Source organism: Podarcis melisellensis, assembly GCF_964234715.1.
Source record: "Podarcis melisellensis genome assembly, chromosome: 2".
Classification (NCBI taxonomy): domain Eukaryota; kingdom Metazoa; phylum Chordata; class Lepidosauria; order Squamata; family Lacertidae; genus Podarcis; species Podarcis melisellensis.
The window spans coordinates 9,536,213-9,556,889 of NC_138529.1; the positions used below are offsets into that span (position 1 = coordinate 9,536,213).

Here is a 20,677-nt window from a genome sequence, read left to right on the forward strand (position 1 = left end):
GTGCAAGGGACTCCACACCATATTTGTGTAGGGTTTACTCCTTAGTCTTTTCTTCTCCCAAAGATATTCTGCAAGGCAGCGGAGGTTTAGGATCAGAGTTGTCCTTCTAGATGGGCTACCTTCCCAGGTTGAAGAGCCCCATCTGCCTCTGACTTCTTTCTACGGCATGTGCAGAAACAATCTGCTTGACCCTGGGACCCTGTTGGTCTTGTCTGCTCATTCGGAGCCTGTCTTCGCATGTAGGGGAAGTCCCTAACTTACCAAGGGTTTGAGACCCAATTGGTTATACTCCCCTGGTTTAGCCGGCTAGTTGAAGCCATTCCTGGGGTGTGGCTGCTGTCTCATGCTGACAGCTTCTAGGAGCCACAGGTGAGAGTTGAGAGCAGGTTGGGGACCAAAGGTGGACAAACAACCCCAGAAGGAACACAATGTGTCCCTCACCAGAGGTACTACCCCGTCCCTAATGCCCCAGTATGATTACAATCCTGGTCAAAATAGGCACACCCTAATTTCATTTGCTTCTTGAAATTTTGCTGGGGCTTATACAAATCTATGGTGCAACCACATTTGGAATACAGTTCTGGTCAAAAAAAGGCTCCTGTAGAGTTGGGTGAATAAGAGGTGACATGATAGAAGTTTATAAAATTATGCAGGACATAGAGAAAGTGGACAGAGATTAGTTTTATCTCTCTCTTTCTCATAACATTAGAACTCGTGGAAGAGTCAGGAACTTGCTTCCAAGAGGAGGCAGTGATGGCCACCAACTTGGATGGCTTCAAAAGAGAATTAGATGCATTCATGGTGGAGAGGGCTCTCAGTTAGTACTAGCTGTGATGGCTGTGCTCTGCCTCCACAGCCAGAGGCCATCTGCTAAAGGCAAAGGACCCCTGACCATTAGGTCCAGTCATGACCGACTCTGGGGTTGCGGTGCTCATCTCGCTTTATTGGCCGAGGGAGCCGGCATACAGCTTCCGGGTCATGTGGCTAGCATTATTAAGCTGCTTCTGGCGAACCAGAGAAGCGCATGGAAACGCCGTTTACCTTCCCATCAGAGCGGTACCTATTTATCTACTTGCACTTTGAAGTGGTTTTGAACTGCTAGGTGGGCAGGAGCAGGGACTGAGCAATGGGAGCTCACCCCGTCGCGGGGATTCGAACCGCCGACCTTCTGATCAGCAAGTCCTAGGCTCTGTGGTTTAACTCACAGCACTATCTTTTTTGCTACTGACTACCAATTTCAAGAAAACACAAGAGGGGAGAGGGCTCTTGTGCTTGGTAGGCCAGTGTGAGAACAGGATGCTGGACTAGGTGGCCTTTGGCAAGGCTCTTTTCATGGTCTTACGTTGGTGAGGTCACCCGTTAAAGACCCAAGTTTGCCTTTCATCTCCTGGTGCTGGTTTCTCCTTGCTAGGATGACAGCACACACTTACGAAAAATGATGCGTCAATGTTGGATGGGTGTGTCTGCAGGCATGGACGGCGATGACAAACTGCATGCCTGTTGGCCTCTCAAATGACTTCACATGGCCCTTTGTTTATCTAGGTGCAGCTGCCAGAAAGAAAAAACAAAACAAAAAAGCATTGCCATAATTACACCTTTTGGAAAGCCAGAGCTCCAAACACCTGCCAATCCTGTCCCGCCTGCTTTGGGAGCACCCAGTTCTGCCTGAGATCCTTGGAGGATGTTTCACACAGCCGGGGCTGAGAAGTAGCTGCGCTGTATTTTGGTTGTGCTACGCCCTTGCCTGGTGTCAGAATCAGATAGGCATGGGGGGACCGAAAGCAGTGGCTCTGAAATGTGACGCTCTGCTCAGGAAGTTCAACTGACACAGAAAGAGAGAGAGAGAGAAACAGGCCAACGTCTGAGAAAGGTCGGTGTTTTATCTGCGCATGAGGCACACGTAAGTTTTCTGGCAAGAGAAGACACTGAGCTGGGAGCTGTACCATGGGCTGAGATCCTCTGCCTGCCCTGTCAAGAGGTTTTGTGGTGTTGTTTTTTACGTCCATCATGAATGTGCAAAGGCAGTTGACATCTGCAGCCATCCGGACTGAGGCACAGAGATATGAAGGCGTGAAAGTGCAGCTCAACAAACTTTTCCGGCTGGTGGAGCTGGTCGGGGACCCACATCTGAAGAGCAGCATCAAGACTTCCCTGAGCATCGTGCGAGGTACGGGGGCTGGGCCTTTCAAAGGGAGCGATGGAGGGACTGTCTGGGCAGGCTGGAAGCATTTTTCTCTCGGACCACTCATTTAAAAACACTTTCTGTTGGAGTGAACTCTTCTCCCCCTCCCTCCGCACTTCTCCTGGGGCCGTTAATGGGTCAATCTTTTAAATTGCTTTAACTCTCTCAATTTGCATATACCACAAAGCCTCAAAGTCTCTGAAAGTCTTGAAGGAAGGGAGTGGTAACCCGAAAGAGTCAAATTGACTCTTGAAATGAGAGGGCTCTAACATCCAGATAGAAATGTATTGTAGGTAAAGTTGCCAAGTGGTGTTGTTTACTGCCTCCTGCTCCTCTGCCTTTAACAGAAGCATACATGACCAACATCAGCAGGTGACAGTGCTTATCTATTCATGACAAAAAGCTTAACCAAGCTGATGCTAAAGGCAGAAGAGCTGGTTGTTCCCACCAACTCCCACCCCCACTGGCAACCTGGTTACCTTGCCAGGTGTACCTTGCCATCATCACAAACTAGTCTGGGTTGGGTGGGGGCAAGCTTCTAATCTGACTGAACTTTTAGTTCAGGATTGTGGCATCATTTTCAGCCTGAGAATTACCTTCCCTCGTGGGCCATCTTCTGGGGGAATTCCAGCTGCACAAGAGCTGGACTTTTCTATGCCCATAGACACATCTATTCAACAAGCATTCTCACAGCTCAAGAAGACAATCTGGCAAGGCACAGAGATGGGCTGGTGAAGGGGGTGGCCTGCGGATATAGGGGTGGGGGGTTGCCTTTGGAGATTGTCAAAGGCTGTACAGCAAGGCTGGGAAGGCCGCTTTCAGACCACAGACTGGAGATTCCCTAACCCCACTTTAGTTGACTAATCATACCGGTGAATTTAATACATAATATTTATAATGAGGCCTCTTCCTAGAATGTCTGCTTCTTCTTTTCGCAGTGGCTTCCATCACACAAAAAATGGAGAGGGGGCACAATATATCCAAAAGCTAAGCATGAGCACTATTAAACCCCACTGAAATCAATAGGGCTCAAGCATGCGAAACGTCATCAGGATCATGCTGCAAATCTGCACCCGTATGAAAAGCATGCAGGCAGTATTGTACCTAATTGATGAGTAACAAGTACATCTACTCAATGGATCAGCAACCTGCCAATGAGTGCCACAGCACTGGGCTAACTGTTAAGCACAGGTGTTTAATTTGTTAATGCATTTGAAAGCGTCAATTTAAAGGAAATTAGTCTGCTCGTATTTAAATTTTTGACTGCCTTGCGCTGGTCACTTTTCCAGCTTTGTTACACCAGCGCTGCTGTGATGCTACATTTGCACAGCAGCAGCCTGACAAATGTTTAGGATAAGAATGGAGCAGAAATTATATATGTAATGAGGAAACAATGGCCACCTGCAGTCAGGGGCCTCCATCAGCTATTAGGATTATATGCTCACAAGTGACTCGGTTTGCTATGGCTACGGCTCCAAAGTGCTTCCATTGGGGGGATTTTCTACTAAAATAAAACAAGACAACTGAACAGCAATTAATAAACCATGCTTAAAATATATAAAAGCATTATTTTTTTAAGAAGTGTGTTTTAAGCATAGTTTATTAACTCTTGTCCAGAGGAAGTCCTTTTGGGGCCAAAATGCATTGGGCATTAATAAAAAGCCTCACTCCCTTCAGCATCTTTTGAGAATGGTTCCCTTTTTTTCTTTTTGTCATTTCCGAATTTCATTTAGTAGGGTCAGTCTGCTTTATGGTTCCTGTTGTTTCGTCAGTGTGGCTTGCTATAGCTGTCAGTCTTCAGCGTTCGACTGAAGGATATTTAGAAGCTAAGAGAGCTGAGTGAGGAATGGACAGGGCCGTCCTACCCATAGGTGCTAGGGGGGTGGGGCACCCGGGCGCCGGGCTCTCAGGGGTGCCAGGCTGAGAGTCCAGGACCCGAGAGTTAAGTCTGGGGAAGAGCCCACCCGTTGGTTGGAGTGCCACAGCTGGCTCTTCTGCTGCTGCGAGTTCAGGGGCAACTGAGCCAGCGAGACGCTAAAGCGGCCAGGCGGATCTTTGCACCCCGGCGCCGCATGTGCTTAAGACAGCCCTGGAAATGGATGTGTTCCGTCTCTAGCGCATGTGTGTGTCAATGCACACACACATGCATGTGTAAGGCTCTGTGGCAAACACTGGCATTTTGCATCCTGCATGTGCTGAGGTGTCGTCTGCATGGTTGATATTATGGTTGATATTATTTTATTTATTAGAACGTTTTTATAGTGCCTTTCACATCGGGTCTTGCGAGGTATATAATAACTTTAAAAAATGTCTAACTTAATATATTAAAAAATGCATTAGGAACATAGGAAACTGCCTTATGCTGAATCAGCCTATTGGTCTATCTAACCTGGAATTGTTTGCCCTGACTGGCAGCAGCTGTTCAGGATTTTCAGGCAAGGGACCCTCCCAGCTGTACTCGGAGATGCTGGTGAATGAACCTGGGACTGCTGTGGCTCTTCCCTTTACAATACAAGTGAAATGCCTATTATTATTATTATTATTATTATTATTATTATTATTATTATTTATATCCCGCCCTCCCCAGCCAAGGCTGGGCTCAGGGCGGCTAACAAGCAATAATAATAACAAGTTGAATGATTACAACTTAAAAACAAAATTAAAATACAACAATTAAAATATTGAAACATTAAAATATTAAAATGCAGCCTCATCACAGGAGGAGAAAGGAAAAAGGAAAAAGAAAGAGGGGGAGGGAATCAAATTGGCTCCAAGCCAAAGGCCAGGCGGAACAACTGTGTCTTACAGGCCCTGCGGAAAGAAATAAACCTTAGCAATAAGATTGTAAGGCAGTGTTTTGCTTTTCCAGCGTATCTACATCAAATCACCTTCTTGGCTTTTAATGGAATGGAGGAAAGGTGGCAGCCCAGTCGTCGTGTGTACTGCAGGGGCGGGCAGATGTTGAGCTTGCCAGACCTACTTTTTAAAAATTAGAATTCCAAAATGAACTCAAGAGAGGCAGGTGCAAAAGACGTAGAGCAGGTGTGGGCAGACGTTGGCCCTCCCTTGCTGAGCTCCATCTCCCAGCAGCCTCAGCAAGCCCGTGCTTGATGTTATAACTAAATGAACAGGGTGCCTCGGAGCACATTCTGAGCCTGGAAAGGTATTTTCAGTGCCACAGCTGAACAGGGCTGGCCATCTTTTCTCAAGAAGTGAAGATGCCCCAAGCTACATCAGCAAGCGTGGAAGTTCCCACCTGGCCAGCTTTCTTTAACTCGGCAGCCTGATTTGTCGCTTGCCGATCTACTGCAAACCATGCAGAAATCTACCAGTAGACTCCGAGCTACCTTCTCCTCAAGCCCCTTCAACAGCATTGCAAAAGTTAAACAGAAAACCCCACAAATTCCATATGTAGCTTCCCACACAAACATCCGATTCCCAGGCATGTATTTGCAGCAACTTAGAGGCAGGTAAGATTCTCACACACGTGACAATAGGCAGGCAATATTCCGTACTGGAAAGGCAAGCTTGTACGAAGCCACAGTTTTCCCCTGTGCTGATAAAATGTATCTGAGCTACATGTATTGGAAGAAACTGCTTCATGCAGTCTAAGTTTTCTGGATAGTAGATCTCATGCAAGGAGGTATGTGGTTATGCATGTAGGTTTTGCAATTTCCTGCACATTTTCTCCTGACTGCAGAAATTCAAAGCAGAAACACACAGAGTCTCATTCAGAAGGCTGGGTAGGAGAATGCGATGAAGATTTTTTTTAGCCTCCTCCCATTTACTGATATCCTGTCTTTACACCCATGTGAACCATGTAGTTTCAGGCAAGGGACTGACAACTTATGGGGGAAGTTGTCTCTTGACCATTTGCCTTGCTGACTGGGGCTGATGGAGCACAAAAGCATCTGGGGGAATCAGGTCACCCATCTCTGTTCTAGGCACTGTGGTTGGGAGGGAGAGAAAGAGAAAGAGACACAGGGGATGTTTACGAACAGCAGTAATCAAATTTGCTGAAATGATATTTTGATGAGAGGTTTAGTGCCCTGCACACAAAGCAGGTAGGCGGCTGGCCCAAAACTAGTTGCCGCTGTTACCAGCACTGTTACCACTGTGAGAATAGGATGCTAGACTGGATGGACCATGGCCTGATCCAGTAAGCTCTTAGGTTCTTATGAACTTCGTGAACTGAGGTCCTGCAAGAAACTGGTCTAGCAGCTCAGCCCTTTACAAGCTTATTTAGCTTCTTTGATGAGCTGAGAACATTGTTTAGGGAGAAGGAACGAAGGGAGGGAGGGAGGGAGGTGCATGTGTGATAGCTCATGAGGGGAAATGGAAGGGGATAGGTGGTGAAATTTCAAGGTGGAAGTGATGCTAGGTAGTTTATCTCACGAGATGTAACAGTAGCCAGAACGGCAATTGTAATTCCAAACGGCCATTGTATTTCTGCACTTGGTATTTACAGTGGTACCTCGGGTTAAGTACTTAATTTGTTCCGGAGGTCCTTTCTTAACCTGAAACTGTTCTTAACCTGAAGCACCACTTTAGCTAATGGAGCCTCCTGCTGCTGCTGCACCGCAAGAGCACGATTTCTGTTCTCAACCTAAAGCAAAGTTCTTAACCTGAAGCACTATTTCTGGGTTAGCTGAGTCTGTAACCAGAAGCGTATGTAACCTGAAGCGTATGTAACCCGAGGTAACACTGTATAGGGCTTCGGCAATAAAGCATGCAAGATTCAAATGGGAGGAGGGAGCAAGATTCTTAGCAAGGTTTGCTTCGCGCTACATGGAGAAATTAAACTTCTAACGAAGCACTGTAGCTGAAGAGCCTTTGTTGCGCCTTGTCTTTCTTTAATCCCTCATAGTAATACCCAGGTTCAACAATTGTCCCCTATTTTTGAAGCAAAGGGATGGTGGCGGCTTTGCCATCTGCACTTGGAACACAGGCATTTATCGTGGTTACAATAATAGTCACTTTGTGTAGCAATGGTGAACTGGCCATATACATAAATGCTCCCAAACAGGCTCTATTCTGCTCTGGTGCATCATTCTTGGGCCCTTGGTGGTTCAATATTTGTGTTTAAGAATCTGCAATGTGATAAAGATATATTATTTTGCTTATTTTTTAAAAATCCAGGGCACCATCTTGTACTGAAGCACATTACAACGGAATTAATAAACAGCTGTAATAGATAAGAAGCTGTAAAAATAATGAAACACAGGTCTGCAATTGGGGTGTGTGTGTGGAATATTGATGCCCCAAATGCCTTCTGAATGAAAACAGTATTTCCTTGCTGCTGGAAGACTAGCAGTGAGGGGAAAGAACATACTTACCCCACCCCACCATTGCGGCGGGAGCTCCAAAACTCTGGTGCCGCTGTAAAGGAGGCTGTACTATATAAAATCCCTCCTCTCCAAAGTCTAAAAGTTGTTCCCAATTCCCCCTGAAGTGTGTGTAGCAGAGTGTGTTATGTGAATTATGGACCGTCCATCAGTGGCGTAGCGTGGGTTGTCAGCACCCGGGGCAAGGCAAGTAATTTGCGCCCCCTAACCCGTGGATTTGCGCCCCCTAACCCCCAGATGTTGCGCCCGGTGCGGCCGGCCCCCCCTACACCCCCCACGCTATGCCACTGCCGTCCATAGACAACTCTGTGCCCCTTTAATATACACACGTGGAAATACCGGCTTATCAGCAGTCCCTAAAAATGATGTTCCAAGTAAACTGGGCTGACCCACACAAGGGAAGGTCACCATGTGGGTATCTCAGAAACAGGGAAAGTCTTCTGGGCCTTCTGGGCCTATTCATGTGCAAGCACCATTTATGTGAATGGGTAACCTTGTGAGCCAGGATGGTGTAGTGGTTAGATTCCAACCACAGGGTGTCTTTAAGGGTGTTGGACAAGGACAGAGGAGACTTGGTTTCACATGCACTCTCAGCCATGAAGCCAGAGATGGAGGAGAAATGGACTCAGAATAAATAAGCCCTATGGAATTCAGTGGGGCTTACCCCTAGGCAAGTGGGTTTAGGATGGCCGCCTTAACGTAATAAATAAATCAAACAGCACCTGTAGATTGGCAGTACAGTCATACCTCTCGTTACAGACGCTTCAGGTTACGTTTCTTCGGGTTACGGACCGCCGAAACCCGGAAGTACCAGAACGGGTTACTTCCGGGTTTCGCGCAGCTGCGGGTTGCGGACTCTGCGGGTTGCGAATGTGCATCCTGCATGGATCATGTTTGCAACCCGAGCATCCACTGTAAAATGTAGCTGCTCAGGAATCAGCCTGGTTGGGCTGAGTGACAGCCCCAGTGTGTTGACTTGTGTTTTGTTTTGTAAGGTCTGGTCTTAAGAGCGCAGCATAGGGTGCCCATTCATCCAGATTTTCCCAGACATGTCTTCTTTTTCTTCTTCTTCTTCTTTTTTTTTTTACAAATTTCTCTTTTACAAATTATTCAGACATTTTCATATTTGCCATATTACAAATTTTTGACTTCCACCAGCTCCTCCCACAATCCTCATATTTTATATTGATTACGCATTTCCTTTATAATATATTGCCAGTTAATAATATCCTTTCTTCTCATTTTCTTTTACAATACCCTTTCTCATCACAAAGCCTCTTTAAAACCGACTAGCGTTGTCTGTTCATCACAGATACTTTCCAGATAAATCGTAAACTTTCTCCAGTCCTCAGTGAACTTGTGATCTTTCTGGTATCTAATTTTCCCAGTCATTTTATCTAGTTCTGCAAAGTCCATAAGTTTCATTCTTATGGACCTCTTTTTCAAAGGTAAAATCACTATTCAGGGCGGATTTTTTAAATTTTGCAAAATGCCCTGGGTTTTATTTTTTATTGTTTGTACACCATTCGGCTTCGTGGTGGTGAGGCCTTGGGCAGCCTAGGTCTTGTGTAATAACCAGCCACCAGGCCTGGTTTGGCCTTTCCAGGGCCGCTCAGCATGGCTTGGAGACGCAGCGTCTCGTGAGCAGGAGGCCGAAGACAGCAAAGTTAAGGCCCAGCTAGAAAGGTGTCCTCTTTTTTGCTCTTCGGAATATGAGCATAAAGCTCAGCCTCTGCTGGCAAGGGGCATAATGTATGCCAACTTCTTAATTCATTAATTGTAGAAAATGGTTTCATTTCCTTAACATGCATGTGCAACATCCCACCACCGAGTGTTTTGGGGTGCTTCCCGTACCAGCAGAGATCTATGTGAAAAGTCTGTCAGGGCGAGGGGGAATTTGATGGGAGGGAAAAGAATTTAGACAGAGATAGTGTAGCCTTATGAGGCTTTGCCCTCAGGTGGGAAAAATATTGCGCCTGGGAAAGGGAAGTCAACAGACACTCAAGGAATAGTTTCGGAGAAAAGGCTTTTATTTCTACCATCCATGAACTGGTAGAAGGAGCAAGTGTGATAAGTCACAAAAAGCATGCACGAGTTCACAATCATGTGCACAAGCATATATACCCCTTTCCAGTTCCCTCCTCCTTTCTCCTCCCTCAGGAGTCCTCTGAGCATGAACAGAAAGCTGTCTTGGGACTATTAGGACTCTTGGCACCCTTCCCAGGAAAGGGGTTTCAGAGTGTTCAGATATGTTTCAATCTCTTGTTCTGGCATGGTTCCCGGACAGAAAGCAAGTTGCAATGTGGTTCTTTAGCAAGAAGGCATGAGAAAGGCCTGAGAAACAATGGACTGTTCTCTACCTTTGTTACAGCAGAGCAGAATGTTTCTGATGCTTAGCTGCTGAGAAAATGATTTTGAAAAGCTTTGAGAAGCTTTGAGCCTGCTTTGGTGGGGGGTGACTTCGGGCCTAGGTGGGGTCACTTGTCTTCACCTTCCTTCAATAGGAGAAGGTGGATGATTTCAAACCCATGATAAGCAAACCCATGATAATTCAGCCTTGTATTTCCTGCGGGTGACTTGCCTCATGAGGGCAGCACTAGGCTGTGAGGGAACAGGGAAGGCATGAATCAGCCCAAGGCCTGAGCAGACTTATTGTACAGCAGCCGTTGTCTAAAAGCACAAGGGAGAATTAAAAGGTGTTTAATGCACACATTAGCAGTTTAAAACTCAGCAAGGCCATTCCCTCTGCACCCGTGTGTTTCAAGTCATATTTGCATGTTGCTATACACACCAGAGAGGGGGCAGGGATGCCTTCACCGAACGCACATTTCCTGTTTGGTTCCCCCCTCCACACACACATCTGCAACACCCCTGAACTCCTTTTCACAAAGCTGTTGTCTGAGCATGCGCAGTGGCGGTCTCAAACGTACACACCTCAGTTTAAACTGCAAAGGGAATGTGGATTACAGTGGTACCTCGGGTTAAGTACTTAATTCGTTCCAGAGGTCCGTTATTAACCTGAAACTGTTCTTAACCTGAAGCACCATTCTTAACCTGAAACTGTTCTTAACCTGAAGCACCACTTTAGCTAATGGGGCCTCCTGCTGCCGCCGCGCCACCAAAGCACGATTTCTGTTCTCATCCTGAAGCAAAGTTCTTAACCTGAAGCACTATTTTTGGATTAGCGGAGTCTGTAACCTGAAGCGTATGTAACCTGAAGCGTATGTAACCCGAGGTACCACTGTATATGTTTTCAAATCAGGTGGAAGCTGGTTTGAGGGGTAATGCATCAAACAGCAGCGTTTCTCAAGAAGTTGCAGGATCGATAGGGATGATAGCTCGCATCCGTGTGCACAGCTTCAAACACCAGTGGTAAGACAGCACAGGAGCCAGAGCAAACTGTAATGTGTGCACAGCCTTGGAAAACTGTTGTTGGGGACTGCTTCCACGCTGACCAGCTTTGGAATGGAAAGGCTAGACTTTTCAACGGCCTCTGGACTCACACACACTTTCTGATGTTGCTGCCAACATCATGTGCAAGTTGAGAATTGCACCCAGCGGATGCTACAACAGCGCAGGCTCCCCAGCCCTGGTATGAAACTTCTGGGATAGCTCAGTTGGTAGAGCAGGAGACTCTTAATCTCAGGGTCGTGAGTTTGTGCCTCACTTTGGGCAAAAGATTCCTTCATTTGCAAGGGGTTGGAATGAATGACCCTCAGGGTCCTTCCAACTCTACAGTTCTATGATTCTATGAGGCGCTATTCAACCGTCTTAGAGACTCCGCGTTTCGGGAGGGTTTACTCCTTAGCCTTTTCTTCTCCCAAATATGTCCTTCAAGGCAAGAGGTATGGATTGTTCCCTGGGGTTTTCTCCCGAAGCTTTTCTCAAGAGTGAGTATGGCCGCAAGGCAGTGGGTGTTTAAGATCAGTGCTTATTTCCCCTTCCAAGGATGATGAGCTCCTTCTGCTCTCTTTGACAATACTGTACTTGAGATGAAGAAATCATACCATCCACTTGGCTTCAGTAGGGGGGTCCTCGGAACGGAACGGGGGAGGCAAAAGAAGGATACCCTAGTGTGTGTGCCCATCCCTTGCAATGTTTGTGCGCACTAGAGCCTGAAACAGCAAGTGAAAAGCGCTTGCCTCTCTTGTCACTTCCCATCTTGGTGGGGACTCGGAGACATTGGCTGATCCTCAGCAGCTTGAAATGGATCTATTGAGCAGTAGCAGCAGGCAGCTAGCTGCCTAAAAGGCACGCCCCTTCCTAAAGGGAGCAGCAGGGGGAACCCCTTTGCCTTGATATCCAGTCCGTTGGGGTTAGCTTCACAATGGGGATGAACAGCCCTGACAGCAGAGAGCTCCCTCCTGCTGTTGGCAGCAACAAGGCGCTCTTCTGTGTTCTCCCCAGACAAGTGCCACAGGCAGAAGTATAGTTTCTCCCAGCAGATGGTTGCTAATATACCCAGAGACACATGGCAACGTAAATCCATAGATGGGAAGACCACCTTGGATCTGCAGAACTGGTGCTTTTGCAAGTGCTACCCAAGGTCTGTTCTGCACTTGTACGGAACCGATCTTTCACTGTGGCAACACCCTGGAACTCCCTGCCTATTGATATGAGGCAGTATATTGTTCTGACACCATTGGCTCCCTTGGGAGGAAGCGTGGGATAGTAATTTCATAAATAAATGCATGGTTTTGTTTAGGCAACCCTACTGTAATATGTACAACTGACCTGCATTTTAATAGGTAATTTTCTTCTTTTTGAACATGTAAATTTTTAACTACTGCTTTTATTCGTATTTGAATTATTTTTTAATGTCAACTTGTTTTTAATTTCTGACTTTTATAGATAATTGTAATGTGTGTTTTATGTAAAGTGTTCAGACGTTTTGACAATGAAGTGGTATGCAGATTTTGCTGAGTAAGATAAATATTCACAAAATATTTGCCACTGTGTGATGGCCTATTGCGTAGTATATGGAAGATGGAAATGGAACCTATGCAAAAAGAAAAAACATGAATGAGTGCAGGTATCTAGTAAACAAGGAATATATTTTTAAAGGAACCTGGAAATCATATTCAAAAACATTTTCAAAGATTTCACTTAGACCACATTCATACCATCTATTTGAAGCCCTATGATGCCATGGCTTTCCCCCCAAAATTATGGGAGCTGCAGTTTGTTGCGGGTGGTAAGGTAAAGAGACCCCTGACCATTAGGTCTAGTCATGGACGACTCTGGGGTTGTGGCGCTCATCTCGCTTCACAGGCCGAGGGAGCCAGCGTACAGCTTCCGGATCATGTGGCCAGCATGACTAAGCCGCTTCTGGCGAACCAGAGCAGCGCACGGAAACGCTGTTTACCTTCCCGCCGGAGCAGTACCTATTTATCTACTTGCACTTTGACGTGCTTTCAAACTGCTAGGTTGGCAGGAGCAGGGACCGAGAAATCCTGTCGTGTGGATTTGAACCACCAACCTTCTGATCAGCAAGCCCTAGGCTCTGTGGTTTAGACACCTATTCCCCTCATGGAGCTACAATTCCCAGAGTTCTCTGGGAAGAGGGATTGATTGTTAAACCACTCTGAAAAATGTAGCTCTTTGAGGCGAAAAGGGTCTCCTGACAGCACTCAGCACACGACAATTTAAAGTGGTATGATGTGAATGTGACCTTAAAAAAAATCATACCCTCCAATATTTCACCGATGAAAATAGGGATGTCTTATTCCATTGTTGTTGTTGTTGTTGTTGTTGTTGTTGTTGTATTTCTATCCTGCCCATCTGACTGGGCTGTGCTAGCCACTCTGGGCAGCTTGAAATGAAAATATAGTAAGACATTAAACATAAAAAACTTCCCCATACAGGGCTGCCTTCAGATATCTTCTAAAGGTTGTATAGTTACTTATAACCTTGCCTCGGGGATTGCATAACTCCATACCCTCCAATGAAAATAGGAACGTCCTACCATACCCTCCAACTTTTCTCTGATGATAATAGGGACGTTGTAAGGAAAAGCAGAACATTCCCGGATCAAATCAGAAACCGGGACAGCTTCTGTAAATCCGGGACTGTCCCTGGAAAATAGGGACACTTGGAAGGTCTGAAATATTAAAACTGCTCCACTGTATTAATTCGAGAAAACAGTTGCATTGCTCGTGGCTCATCTGGTCATTATTAACACGGTTGAATTTGGCTTTGGCTAGCAGCTACTCATAGAATTGCATATACAAGAACTGGTCTACCCCTGAGTTAGCTTGCTGTGTTGGCATGAACGTGCTTTGTTGAGAGCACACAAGTATAGCTGGAAGTCAGCAGGGATTTCTGCGTAGGTGAAAGCACCCGTGAAAACCACTGGCTTCTTTCTGCGTTCTGCAAGTAGGGTTGCCAGCTGACCAGAAGGAAAACTGGAATGGCCTGCTGTTGTGTCTTTAATAGCTCTGGATATACAGGATTAGCAAGTGATAATATTTATTTACTTCCATGCCTGTGCAAAGCTTCCCCTGCTGATTCCTGCCTGAGCTACAGAGGTTCAAAAAGTGGGCAACCCTATCTGCCAGATAGGCAGATTATAGGCTATGCTGGAGTTGATATGAGACGTACAATGACTCCCCTAACATGTGTGTGTATGTTTGTTTTTTACATCCCTACTGCAGAAATGTGAATTTGACATTTTTCCAGTACTTTTCAGTCTTGGAGGTTGGAGAGGCTACATGTAGATTCTTACATTATTTTTTAAAAAACAATTCTATACCTGCTGTTCAATTCAGTATTTGAATGCCGTTAGTTTGATGTTGAGGATGTGCAGTTGTAATGTGTTTAATATGAAATTCATTGGTGCTATAATGTTTTCTAGGCTGGTGACAGTCACAAGATGCAAAGCCTATCATTTGTTTGATTTAGCTATTTTTAATGTAGATGTTCGTGCACTACAGTAAAACGAGTTCTGTTTTTTTTTTTAAGCCCACCTCAAACTGTACAGGAACTTTTACTTTGTTAATTATACTAATGGAACTTGATATTTGACTTTGCTTAAAAGCAACTGATGCAGTCTTTTAAAAAAGGCAAGGGTTGTGCAAATATGTGTACACTGTTAAATCAAAATTCATAAGTGTTAATTGGAATATTTCAACTTTATTTGATTCAAGAAGGGATATTAGCCCTCCTGTCAGAGCTGCCTTTTTGTGCGTGTGTGTGTGTGTGGAGGGAACACAATATCCATTTCCATTTGTGTGTTTTTTAAAAGAATAATACTGAGATATTGCAAAAATGTTATTTTTCCAGACTAAGGTTTGTGCAAGAGTGGTAAAGAAGTCTTGTACAAAGTGCCTCTATTAAAAACCGGAGCAAAATAAAGCCTCGTGCATGTGCCACAATTGATCGCCCAGTTAGTCTCCCAAATGCACGGTGTGGAGATTTGGAGCTACAGCTCCTCCTACCTAACCTGGTGGTTGTTGTAATTCAGATGTCCCTTTGCCATGCAACAGTTGGTGGAAATGGACACAATTATATTGTGTGGACCGCCTGAAACAAAATGGCTTAGGTGAGGAGCAGATGGAGGCAGGGCTGTGGCATTAGAAATATATTAGATCACCCCCTGCCCCTTGGAAATGCCACTCCCTGTCTATATTACAGCCTCATAGCCACAGCTGGCTGTTTGCCTATAGCAGGGATGTAGAACTTGTGACTCTCCAGATGTTGAACTACAATTCCCATCATCCCAGAGTATTGGGCCATGCTGGCTGAGGCTGCTGGGAGTTGCAGCCAGAATTCAACAACACTGAGAGGGCCACAAATTCCTCATCGCCAGCAGCAGAGCTGCCATTTGACATTGTTCTTAAGACAGAGGTCCTGTGCTTTCAACAGCTGCTGAACCAGAAGTCTGCTGTGATGCAGCGATGGAGAAAGCTTCCCTTGTTGAACTTCTTCTGCTAGTTATGTAGCCATTACAGGCTCAGAGCTGCAGCTGGATATGTTGATATTGCAGATTTCCTGTGGTCCGTATGGTAGGCAGTTAAATGTTCTGATGGTGTGCTGTGCATTATCAGACGTAATTCAGGTCCAGAACCCAAGTAAAACCTGCTCAGACGCCTAACTCCTTGTGCTGTCCTTTATCTGAAGTGGCAGGTTGTAGTTTGGAAAAGATGGACCAGAAATGTGGATCTGGACTCTAGTTTGCCGATAGTTCCTGTTTCTGCAGAAATCTTCTCCAGGGACAATTTCTAGAAGACCCTAGCAAAGGCAGCTGGAAATCCAGTGACGAGCTCTGACACCTAAGACTCTATTGCACTACAGCTTGATATTAAAGTGGATGTTGTGCACAGCTAGCTAAGGGAAAGGTAGGGTTGCTAACTGACTAGAACCATTCCAGCCTGACATGCCTTTGACATTGACTTGAAATTGGTTTTTCACAGCATGGATATCAGCACTATCGCCTGCTAGGATCTGCACATCACATTGCTGTTAAAGGCAATAGCTATAGGGATGCACATTCTGGTGTGGGGAACAAACCTCACTTCACATATCCGCTTGTAGAGGCTGATCTGGTGGTGAAGGATCAGGAAAGAGATATTGGAGTACTTGTGGTGGACTGCTCGATGAAAATGTCGACCCGGTGTGCGGCAGCTGTGAGAAAAGTGAATTCCATGTTATCATTAGGAAAGGGATTGAAAACAACAAGAACCACCTGCCAATATCATAGTGCCAATGTACAAATTTATGGTGAGACAACACTTGGAATACTCTGTACAGTTTTGGCTGTCGTATCTTCAAAAAGATTGTAGAGCTGGAAAAGGTTCAGAGACGGGCAACCCAAATGGTCACAGTACTAAACCAACTCTCCTATCAGGAATGATTACAACATTTGGGGCTTTGGTGAGTAAAGGGGCTGGGGGTGCGATAAAGATGCATAAAGAATTTTGCATGATGCAAAGGAAGTGGACAGAGAGATGTTTTTCTCCATCTCCCATCATACTAGAACTGAGACCATCCAATGAAGCTGAACGTTGGAAGAGTCAGGACCGACAAAAGAAAGAACGTCTTCAGACAGCACATGGCCCCTCCCTGGTTCTTGGCTTTCTTGCAGGCATTACCTGCAACTTGTCATTGATGCAATAATGGTGCATTAAAAAGGTAAAGGGACCCCTGACCATTAGGTCCAGTCCTGACCGACTCTGGAATTGTGGCGCTCATCTCGCTTTATTGGCCGTGGGAACCGGCGTACAGCTTCCGGGTCATGTGGCCAGCATGACTAAGCCGCTTCTGGCGAACCAGAGCAGCGCATGGAAACGCTGTTTACCTTCCCGCCAGAGCAGTACCTATTTATCTACTTGCACTTGATGTCCTTTCGAACTGCTAGGTTGGCAGGTGCAGGGACCGAGCAACAGGAGCTCACCCCGTCACGGGGATTCAAACCGCCGACCTTCTGATCAGCAAGTCCCTTAGCAGGGTGGGTGGTTCTCCCTAAAAAAAGGGGGGAAGGGTTTTTTAAGAAACCCTTTTAAAAGTTTTTAAAGAAGGGTTGGCAGGAGCAGGGACCGAGCAACGGGAGCTCACCCTGTTGCGGGGATTCGAACCCCCGACCTTCTGATCAGCAAGTCCTAGGCTCTGTGGTTTAACCCACAGCGCCACCCGCGTCCCTTTTAATGGTGCATTAGTGGTGGGTTTATACTGGGCCGCACACATCATTCCCCTTTATCAGCTGTTCTGTGATGCTTCCCTAATGTTACCATATTGCTGCCGTCTGGAGAGATAATTCTTACACTGTGGCACCACAAAAGCTGGAACAAAAAACAAAAAATCCCAGGAACATTTGTGATGTGAGAAGTTGCAGGATTTTGGCCAGAAGCTACAGGGCATGCAGATATCGCAAGCAAAGCAGCATGACTGCCTCAAAGCTTTTGCAGGCACGAATTGAACTGAAAATGCAAATTGCATGTAACCACCCTGATAACACCATGAGTGCAAGTCGTGATGAATGCTTAATAAAAAGGAGGCCTGCAGGGGACCACATACTTAAAACTGTGGAATTTGTATCGGCCATCAGCTTGGATGGCTTTAAAAGGGAGTCAAACAGATTCAGAGAAAAAAAGGCTATAAATGACTATCTGTCACGAACCCCTAATAGGTGCTTCACCTCCTTCATGGTATTAAGGTTGCCAACTTTTTACTTTTCACCCTGCTCCTATGCCTTTAATAGCAGCCTGGTGTGTATAAATTTAAGCAAGTGAAGCTTTTCCTTACATGGGGATAAAGAGCTGGGGAAAGTTTCTTCCCCTACTTAATTTCGGATTACCATTCTTTTTTCATTTTTTAAGTCAGAGGAGTAAGGCTAGTTTTTTTTAAAAAAAGCTGGCAAACTTCCATGGCAATGGCTTACTTTGATTTAACTTTTCAGCACCATTCCAGGAATTCCTGCCTTGCTTGTTTAACATAAAGCAAGCATACCTATTTTTCTCTGTCAAATCCTTAAGCACATGATTGTACTTCTATGTAAAAATAGCAGGAAGTGGCTTGCTAGGCCATTATGTAGATATGGGTTAAGGGAGAAGGGCATCATGAGGCCTCAGTTTTTCAGGTTGCAACCCACAGCTGCTGAGCGCTGTGGTTTTCCTGCCAGACGCAGCTTACTGCCTCGTGTACTACTGATTTGACAAGCTATCTTTTTTCCCTCTCCCACCCTCAAATGTCTAAATGTAGGGTTTTCTGTGTAGAAAAAAACCCAAGTGATCATTCTTCATTGATTCTAGAATAAAATATTGTGTGTATGCAGCCTCTGGGAAGCAACTTGAGATGCCCATCAAATACATGCCCCTCTGAAGCACTGGCAGCCAACCTTTGGTCCTCCAAATTTTGCTCATCCCTGAGCATTGGACACACCGGCTGGGCCTCATGGGAGTTGGAGTCCATTGGCATCTGGAGGGCCACAGTTTCTCCCCTCCTGCTCTAAAGGAGAACCAGGTTGAATCGGATCAAGTCATTGCTCTCAAGAAATGACTTCCATTCACTCAACCAAACTTCTCTCTTTTCCCCTGGCCGCCTTATATGCTCCAGAGGGTTGAGGACAACCCTAGAGCAGATTTTGGGAGGGTACAAGGTAGGAGGACGGATAGGGAGGAGCAGGAGGGGAAGTCCTATTGTGTAAGTGGAAGTTGTACAACTCACAATCTTCAGATGGAAAAGGGAGAAGAATGTAATGCAACACCACCCTATGTCTCTGTTCATGGTAGGCGAGTCCACTGACATCCTTCTTCAGGCTGTATTTGGCCCAGGGAAGTCTGTAGAGTGTGATACTCTTAATCTTAGGGTTGTGGGTTTGAGCCCTACATTGGGGAAAAGATTCTTGAATTGTAGGGGGTTGGACTAGATAACCCAGTCCAATTCTGTGATGGGCGTTGCTATTCCCTCTTCCACTGCCTGTGGTGGAACTCCTTTCGTGCAATCCTTTGCTGGGCCTTAAAGTCAGAGGCACCTGAACCCTGAACTGGCTGAAAGTTTCCCCCTGTACCTGCAACTTTGTGGAACAGCAAAGAATGTTGTTTCCTTATCAATAGCTAACTGTGCCCAATATATACAGTTTCTAGAATTTGTGCTGCTCTGCATGGCATGAAAGTCCTCCACGTAGGAAATATGCACAACCCATGCTGCATACCCTGAAACCAAATATGGACAGAAAGTTTATCAGCATTTACTGGATGTTCTCTGATTTGCTGTAGATTAGCAGAAGTCCTGAATCCTAATTTTTCCCTTCTAAAGTGGACGGGAGATATGAAGGAAGATATGTGGGGCAACAGGGCAGGGGACCAAGGGTAGGGTTTTGTGTGGCAGGACTGTGAGCTCAGCTCTGATTCTGAAAACAAGTTCCTGCACTGAGCATGTGCTCAGAGGCACTCTTGTTCTGTGAATCTGTTGGCATGCTTCCCCACCCCTGCCACCTCAGTATTCTGCATTTGGTTGTGCTGGGTAGGTCTCAGGGTTCTGGTAAAAACAAAATAGATACTATAAGCCTGAAGTCTCCCCACCCTCACAAAAAAAACTTGATACAAAAACAGAAGACTTGTCAGAGTTTGTTCAGTCACAATAAAAGAGGAAGCGCGAGAACGAGCAGAAGGCTAGTGAAGAACTCTCCCCTTGGCCTTCATTAAATGCTTTGTTGTGTTATTGATGGTCTGAGGAAAGGGAGAGAGAAATCTGTATGTCTGTTGCCAGAATTTCTTTTAATGAAAAAAGGAGATATCCTGGAGTTGTGGTATCTGCACGAGTGAGTTATAGAAGCCAGAATGTTCTGAAACAAAAGTACGTCCAAATGTTCAGTGGCAATGCCGCTGCGTTCTAGAATAAAGAGCATTTACATAAAATAATGGACATCTGGCAACCCTGACGCAGGGCCAGGCGAATGGAACAGGAAGTGCCCACAAGAAATTACAGTCACCATCCCCAACTCATCAAAGCTGTAGCTAATTGGTAGTGCAATGCTGTGCATGGATATGGTCCTCTCAGGCTCAGTCCTTGGCATTGGCTGATGAATGGCTAGGAAAGACCTCTCTGCCTGCAATGTTGGGAAGCCACTCCCAGCTGGAGTATGTGGATGAAGGGTAGCCAACGTGGTGCCCTGCACATGTTGTGGAATCCCAACCCCCATCATCTCTGACCATTGACCTTGCTGGCTGGGAGTGATGGGAGTCCAACAGCTTCTGTAGGGTACCACATTGGCTACCCCTGGGACAGACGATGGTCTGATTCAGTTTAAGCGATCTCCTTTATTTGAAGCTCAGTCCATTTGAACAATGGAGAGCAGAAATTGAAGGGCTAGGCAGAGCAGGACTCTGAGAGGGTCTCTAGGAAGGCTACCATGCCCTTCTTCCTTGGTATGGCATTCTCTTTGGGATGTCACATTGCTTTATTGGCACCATTAGAAACATTGCCGCATCTCCAACCCCAATGTCCAGCCTGGACACTGAGGTCCACCTCTGAGGACCTTCTGGTGGCTCCCTCACTGCGAGAAGTGAAGCTACAGGGAACCAGGGAGAGGGCTTTCTCGGCAGTGGAACCCTTCCTGTGGAACGCCCTCCCACCAGATGTCAAGGACTTTTAGAAGACATCTGAAGGCAGCCCTGTATCGGGATGTTTTTAATGTTTGATGTTGTATTATAGT

General features: G+C 45.8%; 1 protein-coding gene across 1 annotated transcript in view; it reads left to right on the forward strand.

Annotated features, from left to right (window-relative positions):
- Nucleotides 1-1,653: 1,653 nt before the first annotated feature.
- Nucleotides 1,654-20,677, forward strand: part of AGAP2 (ArfGAP with GTPase domain, ankyrin repeat and PH domain 2) — a 119,872-nt gene continuing 100,848 nt past the window's right edge. The window contains exon 1 of the mRNA XM_081898514.1: nt 1,654-2,167. Coding sequence (XP_081754640.1) covers nt 2,008-2,167 — 160 coding nt within the window. The 5' untranslated portion in view covers nt 1,654-2,007. The remainder of the gene's footprint in view (nt 2,168-20,677) is intronic.